This window comes from Netta rufina (assembly GCF_964035555.1).
Source record: "Netta rufina genome assembly, chromosome: 3".
NCBI lineage: Eukaryota > Metazoa > Chordata > Aves > Anseriformes > Anatidae > Netta > Netta rufina.
This window is the reverse complement of record NC_140125.1, coordinates 66,465,741-66,479,467: the sequence shown is the minus strand read 5'-3', so window position 1 is coordinate 66,479,467 and position 13,727 is coordinate 66,465,741. Positions and strand designations below refer to the sequence as shown.

The 13,727-nt window shown below is 32.5% G+C and overlaps 1 protein-coding gene across 1 annotated transcript; it reads right to left on the bottom strand.

Moving 5' to 3' along the window:
* Nucleotides 1-2,326: 2,326 nt before the first annotated feature.
* Nucleotides 2,327-12,534, bottom strand: MANEA (mannosidase endo-alpha). The gene is made up of 4 exons (XM_084284008.1): nucleotides 11,976-12,534; nucleotides 8,343-8,452; nucleotides 5,911-5,987; nucleotides 2,327-5,224 (listed from the first exon to the last, which is right to left on the bottom strand). Exons 1-4 carry the CDS (start codon nucleotides 12,523-12,525, stop codon nucleotides 4,588-4,590), a joined length of 1,374 nt encoding a protein of 457 aa, XP_084140134.1. The 5' UTR covers nucleotides 12,526-12,534; the 3' UTR covers nucleotides 2,327-4,587.
* Between the last annotated feature and the right edge of the window lie 1,193 nt (nucleotides 12,535-13,727).

Below are 13,727 nucleotides of genomic sequence, written 5' to 3'. Positions count from 1 at the left end.
TATCAAACATTTCATTTAAGCCACTCTTTTTAGGCATATGTTTATTATTCACAATAGTATTCATACATAAGCAACTTTATTTTTTTGTAAACATCATAGGGAATTAAAAACATTGCTTGCATAAAAGTAGCCAAATCTAATCTATAATTTAATACAAAGATATAGTACTTTACAAATAATGACTTCAGTTATATGCATACATATATGTATGTATTTATAATATATATAGACACACACACACACACATTTGTTTTTGTTGCATGTAAGCAAATGCATCTCTGCCATGGACAGGTAGTGTATTAAAGGAAATAAAATGTATTTTATTTATCCATGTTCAATATACATCCAAGATACATCATCCATTCACACAAAAAAAATCATAACTATACAATATGAAATATATACCAGGCTCTTCTGCAGTGCTAATGTTTTTGTAGATTCTCTCAATGAACATTACAAAGTCTGAAAAGAACAATCACTTGAGGAGTTTATGCAGCATTTAACGAAGTGGTCAGAAGTAACAGATAAAAAAGGAATGAAATATTGACACTATTTTAAGCAAGTAGAAGGATAAGAATTGACACTTGTAAAGTACCTTAAGACAGGAAGAAATTTTCAACTTACGTTAAATGGCAATTATTTTGTAAATAGTTTATATCTCCTCTTCAGTACTTAGGCACATGAGATTTACCACAACCACCACCACCAAACATACACCAGCATGGCCCTGTACATTTACACAGAGATATATATATTCTGCTAGCACCACCGTGCTGAAAACACTCACTCCTGTAAAACATTTTCCATAGAACCCAAGAGTCCTGTGTGCAATGTTAAATTCCAATTATATACAGCGTATATATAGAAAGTCTTATAATAAAAATAAAGACCCTTCTGTTTCAACAACCTGTTAAGAGACAAATCATTGGCACCTCAAAAGAAAGGCTCTAGACACACATGATGAACCCGAGTACAGAAACTACCTTCACAATAATTTACAGCTTACCACTGAAATAGTAACAGCATATGCACATGCTCCTTCCCTTAAATTAGAATTCTGTACTAGTTTATAGATCTATGCAAGATTTAATATAAATCCTGACTTCAGAGAAGATGTATTGAGCTTCACTTCTGAGACAGCTCATAGAACTGTAACAATTTACTTGATCACAACTGACAGAAACAGAAACGAACCTAGAGAGTTTCCTTTGAAAGTAAGCTCTCTCACCACAAAGACTTGCTACTTGTCTCAGAGATCATTTCCCCTCCAGTGATACTTAAGTCAGTAGTATGCAATCAATACAGGCATTTCTGTAGGTGCAGATGCATTGCATAGCATGATCTCTATTTAGTATTACCATAGTATTTCTTCCCTAATTTGTATAAACTTAGTATATCGCTTCATGTAAGTACTATAACATACTACAACAAGATGAATCAAATGAAATTCATCATTCTAAAAATGTTGAGTAATCGTTAGTAAATTATTAGTAAAAAATGTGAGTAAATCGTTTCAATTAGGCAAAAAAATAGGGGTGTAAGGCAGAAGTGAGATGGGATTTAGATATTCCTTAAATTTCATTTAAGATCTGAAACTCAGAATAGTCATCACTCCCTCACAATTTTGATTGCACATTCAATCATTCTTTTTTTTTTTTTTTTTTTTTAAATGCAACTGTGAAGCTTGGAGCAATCATCTTCTATATATATTCACCCCAGAAAATGTGCACTTATAACAGAGAATCTTATTTATTTGCATTTTGTACTAATCTTTTCCCATAGACATACTTTAACCACTTTGGAAAAAAATATATATATTTTTTGATTGCAGCGGCAATTCATCCACAGAAGTCTAGTTTTCTCCTCTAATACTTGCATTAATATTTGCTCCAAGCATATAGAAAGTACTGGGAAGGTGGATGGGGTAGTCCTAGCAGCTGCTATCTCCTCAAATTCAATCCTAATCTATGATTTAATTTCTTTTCCAGGTTGCATATTTAGCCTTTAAAATACATTAAACACAAAAATATAGTAAGTGCTCAGAGGTGATGAGAACTAGGTAACTTTTCTTTATTTATTTTTTCCATAAATTCTGTACATTCTTCTAAAGATCCCATTGACACACCTGTGTGTCACAGCCCAAATCACTTCACAGCAATGGCTAAATGATACCTTTACGGTAATTAGTCTTTCTAAGAATGGAGATCCATTATGTTGTTACCATAAATTGCATTTTAAACCAAGATCATCTCAAAATCATTGTACAAAACTACACAAAAAATTTAAACTTTAAACATCAACAAAAGAAGCAACTTCTACAGTCACAGAGAAAATATAAACTGCTACTGGGAGAAAGTGAGACGCTGAAAGCTGAGTGCACAGTTGTCATGACTAGTAAAGAGTTCAGACAACTGCTGTGAGAGAAGAAGAGTGGATGACAAAAGTTTAAGCAGGGAAAAAGAGATTTGTCCTTTAAACAGTTTGAATCCAGAAAATTGTTTAATAATATATGCAATATAGATATGCAAATAAGTTAATTATTCTTTTACATTTAAAATAAATATATGGGCTCTTTGGACTGTAAAAAACATGTACCAAATTATGAAAACAAATTACACATAGCTATTCAAGGGAGTTATAGTAAAAATGTATAAATCATTTTTCCTTAATAAATGGCAAAGTGGTTAATTTTTAAGTGGTAAAAGTTTAACAAGTGCTTCATATGTCTCAAACACAATTTTGTGACACAATTTTGTGACCTGTATCTTTCTTCATTTTATCGACTTGAGTGCAAGTAAAATAAGCTTTAGTAAACATTTCTGTTGGAAGAACTTTCGAGTTTGCAGAGACACAGTATGAACATGAAAAAAATAACAACTACAAGTAAGACTGCAATAGTTCTAGAGGCACACTTTAACATGTCAGATTATACATCTGTAACTCAATTTCTCCATTTTTTTCAAGGAGCTGATGGCATTGCATGACACCTTTTTAATAATTGCAAAGAAGTGACAAGAGAATTAAATTGCAAATAACTGGAAGTTAAATAATCAAGCCTCCTTCATACCACCAGAAGGACTCTAGAACATACTGCTTTCTTTTTTGGTTTGTTTTCTTTTTTAGCCAGAAGTCCCCTCATGCACTTTACAATTTCACGGACAGAGCACTGTGAGTAACTGAGTAAAAAGTGGGTAGTGCTGAAATTATAGGATTCCAGTGGTCGCAACAGTTCCAGCATACTAACTACAACACAGATCAGCACCTTGTATAAAAAATGTTTTGAAAAAGCCACTTTGCTGCAATTAAACACTCTGCAAATAAAATACTGCAGTGTCTACCATTCCAATGTCTACTGTTTTTCTATAAAGTTGTATGAAAATGTCTTGCCTCACGCCCCCAACCTCTCACCCCCACAAACAAAAAAAAAAGGGGGTCCTGAGGAGACATGCCCATGTGACTTGAACTTTTCAAGATTAAGTAAGAAAACCAGTTAATAATCACTCACTACATTTGAAAGGTGAGACTTTCAGGTCTAAAAAGTACTTATTTCCAGGCACACCGTATAGTTAAAGGTAATACTGGTGGGGAACTTGAACAATTAGAAGACTTCAGCATTTACTGCCCTGGAACTACCCAATGAACTACATGAAAAATTGAAATCTCACATTTCTAACAAAAGTAATGGGTGGCTGCTGTCACTGCTACCAAACTACACTGTTCCTAAATTGTAAATGAAAAAGCATAACCTAAAATTGCATTTATTGTAGGACTAGTAATATATTAGCTTAGAATCTTTAAACATTTCTAAAAAGAAACTAAAATTGTGTCTGCAGTCAATCAATTGAAAACGTAATAGATTTTTTTCATTTTTAGGGATTTTCCCCCACAAAAAATATTTTCAGATAATTTTTTTTTTTAAATTCAAACATAGAAAAACAATGTAATTGGTCAGTATCCAGTATTCAAAAGTCTGCACCATGTATTGAACAGAACAAACAGAGTAAACTATAAATCCTTCAGCAGTTCTTTAGAACTCAATCTTTCAAATATTAAAGAAAGAAAACAAACACCATTGTTGCATCACACATATATCTTCAGTGTTTTTACCACAAATTAATCTTATAATCAAGAAATCACAATGTGCAAAGCATAAAAACAGTAGATGCAGATTACTCCACACACTACAGACGTGCATCCTACAAGAATCTACCAAGATAAAATTCAGCTTAAAGCATCACTTTGATTAGGAATACAACTGCATGAATAAGTACATAAATATAACTGCCAAATTTTTGTTCTACTTCAGTCATGTAGTTAACCCATGCAGACGTTCTTTAAGTTCAGCATGCAAATTACTATTAAGAAAAAGCTTTCTTGAACTACAATACCCAATGTTAGAGATGCCAATTATTGTAATCATTTTTTTTTACTCTTTGAAATTCAAATTCAGTAGTAGTGCATATACATTCATGTGATATAACAATTTGGACATATTTATAATAAAGACATGTTATAACAGATTCTTCAGCTGTCAATTTCTTTCTCATTGCATTTAGTATGTTAAGGAACAATGGCAGCAGCAATAGCTCACATAAGCCACTGCTCTTTTTCTTTTCTGTACTTCTCAGACCACTTCTGAGTCAGCTCCAGGTAAACATTTGGTTTATGGGGCTTATAATCAAGGTAAACTATCTGTCCAGTCCGTTTAGGGACAGCTTTTTCAATCTGAGTACCTTCATGCCATTCATTAAAAGATGTAATGGAAATAATTTCTGGTCGCACCAAAAGGGCTGCATTAAAGGCAGTCTCATAGTATTTCCCATTGACACGATTACGGGTGTTGTGGTTGTTCCATGGTCGAATACTGGTGTCAATATACCCTGGTCCCACGCTTGGAATAAACATTAAGTTGTTACTATCACAAAAGGCTTTTAAACTTGCCCAATTATGATGCGATGAGCCATAAGAGAAGCCATTGGTGGCAAAATATGTATACATTCCATCAAAGCCACTTCTGTGAATATCATGCTTATGTTTTTCTTCTACAAGAAGAGCAATGAATAATGCATCATATGGAGTATTTCGAATAGTCTGTGATCCAGATACAGTTAACAGATTTGCCCATATTTCAGGAATTGTTACATAAGAATCATAAACGTAAAACATGGGAAGAAATCTGCCTGTGCTGGTCTTATGCCTGTAAAAGGCTGGATGGGCTCCATATCTATAAAGCAAAGAAGTATCATTAAAATAAGATTTGCCATTTGAAAGACACTGATTTACAATCTGAAGATTTTTATCTCTAAAAATCATTTTAAAGACAGTACAGGTGCTTCAAAATGTAGCAATCCATATCCATTTTCAATCCAGTGCCTGCTGAATTACTGAATAATGAATCTCCAAAGATCCTTTAAACTATTACTAATCAGTAATTTAGTGTAGAACTGCACTGTAGGTATTACTTTTCTCTGAAAGGCAATTCTCTAATTCAGTAAGGAACAAGACAGTGTAAGTAGCACTGATGAACAAAACAACTAGTAGCTGTACAAAATTTGACAAGCAGAATTAAAATCATTACAGGTCAACATGTTATACCTCGCTGCTCATTTGTCACTATAAAAACATATGTCTAATTTATGTATCGTATACTTAATACTTTAATTTCATGAATGTTGAAAGCAATGTACATTTGAATAACTACACAAAGTAGTTGTTAAAGTAGTTCATACTTCAGTATTTAGAAAACAGAATGAGTTTCAGTACTACTGGAAATATGAACCAAGTGTCATAAAATTTTATTAAATCTCAATACACATTCTTAATATATTCTTTCAAGCTCTAGATAACATACCAAAGTTCTCTAAATCAATATGTAACAAAACTAAAAAGAAACATTCTGAGAGCACTCACTTGTCAATGATGTATTTGACATTGTGGTACATACTGCGGTCATCTCTATCTTTGTAGGGCTCAATATGAAAAGTGACCTGAAAATTGAAAATGCAGTAAAGCAACAGAAACCTAAAATATTATTAAATACTTGGCATTGTCTGCTATATGAAGCAAGTACCAGCCACATTAAAAATATTCCTCCTTACAGAACATCACAGTTTTTGTTAGTAATTTGAGAATAGTCCAAACTAATTCAACTCTTAAAGATGAGTAGCTTGAGATCCAATAAAGTTCAGTAATAGAGTAAATATTTTTCATTAGTACAAAACACTCCTTTTGTTTTCCCTAAGCTACAATGAGTAGTAAGCATGCTTCAGAAAACTTAAGAACTCCAATAGAAACTAAAACTTGAAATAAAAAATTGTTTATTAGAATGTCAAAGAACTGGTTAACCAATGAAATATTTAAATTTTTCTTTTCCAAAGCATACATTGCTATTCATAATAATTCTCCAAGAAGAGTTTTCACTGTCAGACTAGATTTTAAAATATGGGACATGAAAATCTTATTTAAAATTGTATGGAGTTATCAACAGCAATAAGCCCCTGTAATTATATCTAATACGATGTCTTCCTACTGCTCTGAATTCATGCTTAGGGTTTATGGAATTATTTATTCCATACACATGAAGTCACGTCAATATAAAAATCTTGTCATTTTCAACTACACAATTAAAGGGAGAAGTTTATTGCATCAATCAAAGCGACTAGTTTTTCAGAAGCAAGTTTAGAGTAGAATGTAGAATGAAAAAAACAAGTAGAGTAGAATTTAATAAAGCATTCAACTAGTCCACAATGGTAGCAAATTTCATTGTAGAGCCAATTTCTCTATTAGGTACAAACTAGATAAAAATGGAGTGTTAAAGTAAATCACAAGGACCAATAGTACAGGTTGAAGAGCGTTATAATTTCATACTTCATATTTCTATCTCTTAAAAACAGGCAAATCAAAAGGACACAACTTTAGCAGAGCTGCATTTCTAGCGGATGTTTATTTCTTATTTTATTAAAACAGAGATTTATTTTCTCTGCTGTTTTGGGTCTACTGACATTCCTAACACTTAACTATACTCATTTACTAGAACAATAATGTTTAAAAAACATTATAATGAAAGTATAGGTTCCCTAAGTTCTTTACTTAGTATCTGTATTCCGGTAATTATTCCAAACAATAATAGCAACTGCTTCCACATCCCAATTATTACCATAATATTACAATTTTCTTGGGCAGTTCATTTCAGTTTTGCCTGGCTCTTTTGAGGGACCTGAACGTCAACTAGCTCTTTTAGGTTTAGAAAGCAACCTGATTTTAGATCATCTGAAAATTTTGTGGAAGAATAAAACTTCTTTAATAGTAAAATATGTATTTTACATAGTAAAATATGTATTATTTTTATATAATAGTAAAATATGTATTTTACTATTATATTAAAAAAATTATACATAAAAAAGGCTGCGTCATGTCACAGTGAAATGCACATCACATTTGCAAGTTTGATAATTACTTCTGTATCTGATTTAATCTTCCTACATTCCTCCTGCTTTACAAATAATCTACAGTTGATATTAATGACAGATTTTTTTTTCTGTAAATCTGACCACCTAAAACCAGAACAGATGAACATTTCTTTAGTGCCCAATACAGACAACACACTCCAGAGGTGAAATGCACACAGCTACTTAGATCGTTCAAAAAGTTAACCTCATTATTACTTGACAAAAATAAAAGGAAATACATTTCCTTTCTTCATCCCACCCGTGGCCCTCCCAGACCACTCAAGGTAAAATACAAGTGTAACTACAATAATAAACAAAATGAAAAACTGATTTTAGATTAGATGTCATCCCTAACTGATTTGTTATTTCATCTATTTCAGGTAATTTAGCCTTTCTATCCTGTCATGCCCTGGAGTATCCTAAAGTCAGAGCAGCACCCTCCCGACCTGACTGTCCAAGGCAATTTTAACTGATACCTTTCAGAATAAAGACATTCATACAAAACAGAAATTCTGAATTCCGCTTTATTATTGCGCCTGACCTTGAGTACCACCAAGTTATGTAGTAATGTGAAAAATTAGGTTACTCCTTTCTTCTTTCTCGGTTACCTAGTTTATAGATCATCGCATTCTATAATATTTTGAAACATAATACTACCCTCATCTCCAAAGACTCATAAAATTCAGTGTAGTGCTACACACTACACACCTACTTCTGGACAACACCCTTCAACCCCCCCCCAAATAAAAAAAAGTGCAACATAATAGGAGACACAGAAGATCCTATTACAACACAAATCTCCCTGCTCTACATTATGGGTCAAACACAGAAAACTTTTACGTTTTTACTTCTTTCCTACATACTCCTTTATTACCTGTCTTAAGACGACTTTACCTTTAGATTGTATTTGTGTGCATAATCCAAAATAACAGGCACCAAATCATCAGTTGGTTCTCCATTTTCATCAGCCATACCTGGTGGGTACCATGAAAGTGCTATTACACCTGAAAATACAAAACACCACTTTCAAATTATGCGAAAATGTACCATGTAGATGTCATGAGATGTAATTATTGTTTGATGTAAAATCTATATAAATGAGAATTTCACATTACTTTTTAATCAATTATGAAATCTCAGTATTCTCAGGATATATTTTAACTTTTCTCTCCCAATTTTTAAAGATAACAGTGAAAAAAGCAACTGTCAAGGGAACAGATTTGTAGTCAGTGTCCCAAGCTTAACACTTGCCATCACCTTCCGCTTTTCTGCATAGCATGAAACATCTCTAGATGTTGATGAGAGGGGGGTGGAGAATACTCTGAAGGCATGATAGCTATGCCTAAGTATGGCCAGAGAAATGCACTGGGCTAGAGAACACTCCAGAGATGATCAAAATCCTATGCCTGTGATCTAAAGATTCTTATTTTATCATAAGTTATTCCACAACGTATTTCTGCATTATACTTCATGCTCTATTACAGAACAGCCATTTCATACTAGAAGCAGTGACCGTAATCTCACAACCTTCCTTATAGCCAAAAGCAGTCCCTATGCTGTAATTCACCCTTCCAACTAGGTGAAATTAGTTTTTAAATTTATTACCTAAAACATGCTTGAGTAACTCTCAAAAATTTAAGCAAGTTATTATGCCTGACAAAAAAGAAGACAATAAATACAATGCCCATATGCTGTAAGTTTTCTTAATGCTCTCCATGAAAGCGAAGGAAGACATACCTCTTCAGAAGGGGCTAAAACCTTTCCTTCTAAAATAAAATGCTGTCAGATAAACAAGTGAGACCGCTTAGGTGTGTAGCTGGAAATAATGTAATAAATCAAGAAGAAGGTTAGGACAGAAAGAAATATATGAGATAGTGATGTAGGAATATTTTCCTAACAGTACTATTTTAAACATATAGAACAATAACTCAGTGTGATTCTTGTTCACTAGGTAATGTTTTAAGTAAATAGATTAGGTCACAGACATATAAGGATATGCTCTAAATTCATTACACTTTACTAATATTATAAGTTTTCTAAATAAAAATTTTCAAATAAACCCCAAATTATTCAAAATAAATAATTAGAATGAATACACAACCATCTTCTAATGTCAAAAACAGAAATTTCAGTTCACTATACAAAGCAGAGGTTAGTCCAACTACCCACAACATACTCTCAACATTTTTTCAAAAAGAGAATCAAAAATAACAGACTACCTCAAGAGACAGTCTGCTTTAGGACAAGAAAAATGCAACAGCTTACTGCATTTTTATCACCCTATCTTTTATTTAACACAAGAAGAAAGGACAAAATTTAAATGATTACGATGTTAAGGACAAACAGAAGAACAAAAACACAATCAGGTTACAGTCTTCAATGTATCTCGAATACAACATCTGTCAAGACCCCATTCTAAACTGTTAGGAAACAGAAAATTTCAGGTTCTGTGAATAATTTGTCTCCTAAGTCACACTTACATTGCTCTTTCCCTGAAAAAACAGGGATTTTATCTTTATTCTTATTTTATTTACGCCACAGAAAAGAAAATATAAGAGCAATGTACCGCTTCAAGAGACTACAACGGGATTGATTTAGTATAGTCATTCAAGACAAACGAAGGACTTCAAAATGGAACTACCAAGAAAATAGGGTGGTTCAAAAAATCAGTTTCACCAAGCATTCTGAGGAATAACAGATGAATACAACAGATTTTGAAACTAGGAAATTAAATAAGGAAAAAATGTGAAATGTAAAAATAACACAAGGCAGCACTGCATGTGGTTCCTGCGGCTCTAATCTCTTACGTGTCTTTGATCATTACACATCATTGGCTGAAAGAACCACTTTTGAGAGGCTTAATAAAGCCTCTCAAAAAAGGCTAAAAGAAAAAATATTTGATATAACAAAAAATGCGTAAGATTAAGATTAGAAGTCAGCTAAAATACTAAAAGAAGCTATAAACAGTCAACCTCAAAACACACAAAAAATAACACAGTATTAATCTCATAAAAATGATGTGATATTTGAAGTAATGACCTGAGAAAAGCAGTAAATTATGGTCAAATCTAGACTGAAGAAAATTTCAAATGTACTTCAGAATAACAACAGAAAAAAAAATAACTTTTGACAAGTACCAGTAATATATCACAAACAGTATGTTACAGGAAGCATGTACCACTCATTCATATTGATGAGATTAAATGCAAAAATAACTTCAGGTCCTAAAAATAACCTTTCTTTGCAAAGCATTTTTCCTCATCTTTTGCATATTTCCTACTACCAGTTCAGTGTTATCAGGCGTTTGCATTAAGAGGATGAGTAATGTCACAGATTCTTATAAAGCTATGTTTCATCAGACTACCATGAATTATTTTCTGTTTTAAATAAGACAAGAAAAGTGCTTACTGGCAACTAACACCTGAGATTTCTCTGCAGTAGCTTTTCTGCTGTTGCTAGTGTTCCTGGTGTTAAAGGAGTTATTACTGAAAATAGTACAAAAATTCCTACTTTTGTATTAATACCTGTTCAAAATACAGGTTAGATTAAAAAACAAACAATCAATCAAACAAAAAAGAATTAAAAATTTAAAAAGTAAACACTACTAATTGGAATATAGCAGTTACATCAATCCTTAAATCCTTAGTGTCTAGGTGAATGAAAGTGGTTCATTTTGAAGTGATCACTCGGAATGATTCTATAAACTCTGGTCTTGTTGTTCCAACTACATTTATAGAAGCTGTTCAGAATTTAATACTAAATTGTATGATTGCTTATTTTAAAGATGATAAACATCAGAAGAGCGGTAAAACACAAAAACAATGGATTACAAATGTATTAAATACTGTAATTTATATATTCCATCTATTTAAGAAAGGGAACATCAGTTTATATTGGAAAAAAAAAAGGTATTTCTGGTATGGAATTTTTTTTTTTTAAACATTATTAGGTATGCTAAACTATCTTACTTGAGTTCTGACTTAAGACACTTCTATAGCTAATGAGAACACCTAGGAATAAACTACATTAAATATAAGTTACATAAAAGCTCTAATAATTGCTTTTTAACAAATATATTTGTTACGCAGCACATACTTGGAAAAATTGCTCCATTGCCATGTTAACAAGATTTACTATTATTAAAACTTAAGTACTAATTTCCAAAAATAAAACACACAGACAATATATTCTAACAATGGTTTCTATATTCTCTCTATATACCATATACTATTATTTTTATATATATATATATACACACACACACACACACCAGTGCTTAACAGTAAGTCATGAAACACACACACCTAAAGGATTACAAATACAGTTCTTAGTTTCTGTGCTGTTACACTCATCAGATGCAGCTTTATATCTGTTTCAGATTGGAGGTTAAACCTTGGAAAGACATTTACTAACTTCAGACATTTCCAGAAGTACACAGAAAAAAAAGAAAAATTGGTCAAACATGTTCCTTCAAATATTTAAGGCTGGATAACAATGTTCTGAAACATTAACATTAACATTCATTACCAATTGAAGCTGAAAGCATTTGTTTCATGTGTGCTTCTATGACAGAAGGGTCTTTGGAACTGTAAGATCCGAGTTCAGGATAAAAGTTAGCACCAATGTCCTCAGGAGGATTATGCCTGCCCTTTGGATAATTGTTTGCAATTTTGGGATCCCAATGTGGCAACAACGGATGGTTCCAGTGAATATATTTGCCATCAAACTGTGGATTCCCAAACCAACTATAATAGAATATATGAAAGTTATAATTAGGAGAAGAAAGCTCTTCTTCCAACTTGTTTACAGGAGGCATAGATGCTTTCATAGTATTGACTGCAACAGCACGCATATTGCTTATTTGTGTTACAGTATCTCCATGAACCCTATTCAGTGAATTTTGTTTATTGTCTAAGAGCTCTGTCCGTTGCTGAAACTCAGGCAACAAACCAAGTCCAAATGGGTCCCCAAAGCCAGCTCGGTCAGGTCTCAGAGTCTTCAATGCCATCATTATGGAGCAAATAAACAAAATAAAAAGCAACAAAATGATGCATGTTCTTCTGCGAAATCTTGCCATGATGTCATAGTTCAGAATCCAAACAGAAGGATTTTGGCAGCAACTATCAAAAGAAACAATTTTTAAAATCAGATTTCTTATTACCTTATTTAATAGCATAAATTTATTTTTCAAGTTTCTACATAACAGAAATCATACGGAGACATTTATGTGACATTTATATATTGCATAAATGACAGGTCTTTGCAAGGGATTAAAAGGGTGGAAAGGAACAAAAACACTTCTGGGTTTGAGAACGCGTGTCAATGGCTAAAGTTCTACCACCGAGGAATCACAGTTTTTTATTAAATGTCTTACTTTTAGACTTTGCTGTTTTCCTAACCCAAGTAAATCCCATGAAATTGAAATCTTTGTGACGTTATTTAAGAAGTATTATATTTTGACAAGTCTGACAGAAATAAAATAATTACCAGAAAAAAAGCAAAAGCCATGAAAAGAGAGTAATGTCAAAGAATAAGAATAAAGAACAAAATGAGATATTGACAGAAGCACAGTTTATGTTCAGAATATGGATTTGTTATTACTAACCACTTACTAGACCAACCACCCCTTGTTTAGATAAGAAATTCATTGCCTAAATATTTTTGGCCAATTAAACTTTGCACTGTAATGCTTTTCAACTTTCACTTCTGAAATTCACATTTATTTGCTGATTTACATCATAAATAAACAAATAAATATTTATTAAAGCACAGCATTAAAGATACGAGAAAACCTACAATGAGAAAGCCTTATCTGCTGGCAGCCTGTTAGTACAGTACCACAGCTGCACGTGCAATTCCAGGACTAAGTTCAAAGCAAGAGCAATAGCTTGACCACAGTAAAATTTGAGCACTGGAAGGAGGGAGAAGAAAAACTGTACACAAAACCTTGATTACTTTATTCCTTGGTTTTCCTGTTCAACATTAAACTCAAAGCAAAAGAAAAGAATAAATGAAAGTTAAGTAACCATAGAATTTTGTGGAACAAGATTATGCATGAAAATGAAAAATCTTAAAATAAATTTCTGATTCAACAGCTGTGATTTTGTGTTTCTGCCACTGATATCCAAATTTTAGAATCCAACTTTAAATTCCGGAGGAATACACAGGTCATTTTTACATACTTATAAAGTATCTCTCACCTTAGTTTCCTAACAATGTTCTTGACTACTGTTTGAGTGCTTTAATTGCTATGCATTGACATACACATGTATGTACGCA

What these genes read in the sequence shown, in the direction of transcription:
- MANEA (XM_084284008.1), bottom strand. Translation starts at nt 12,525, where the DNA reads ATGGCAAGATTTCGCAGAAGAACATGCATCATTTTGTTGCTTTTTATT. An exon ending in AATGCTTTCAGCTTCAATTG is followed by an intron (nt 8,453 to 11,975) that starts GTAATGAATGTT and finishes TTGTATTTTCAG; the next exon opens with GTGTAATAGCACTTTCATGG. An exon ending in GTCAAATACATCATTGACAA is followed by an intron (nt 5,225 to 5,910) that starts GTGAGTGCTCTC and finishes TTTGCTTTATAG; the next exon opens with ATATGGAGCCCATCCAGCCT.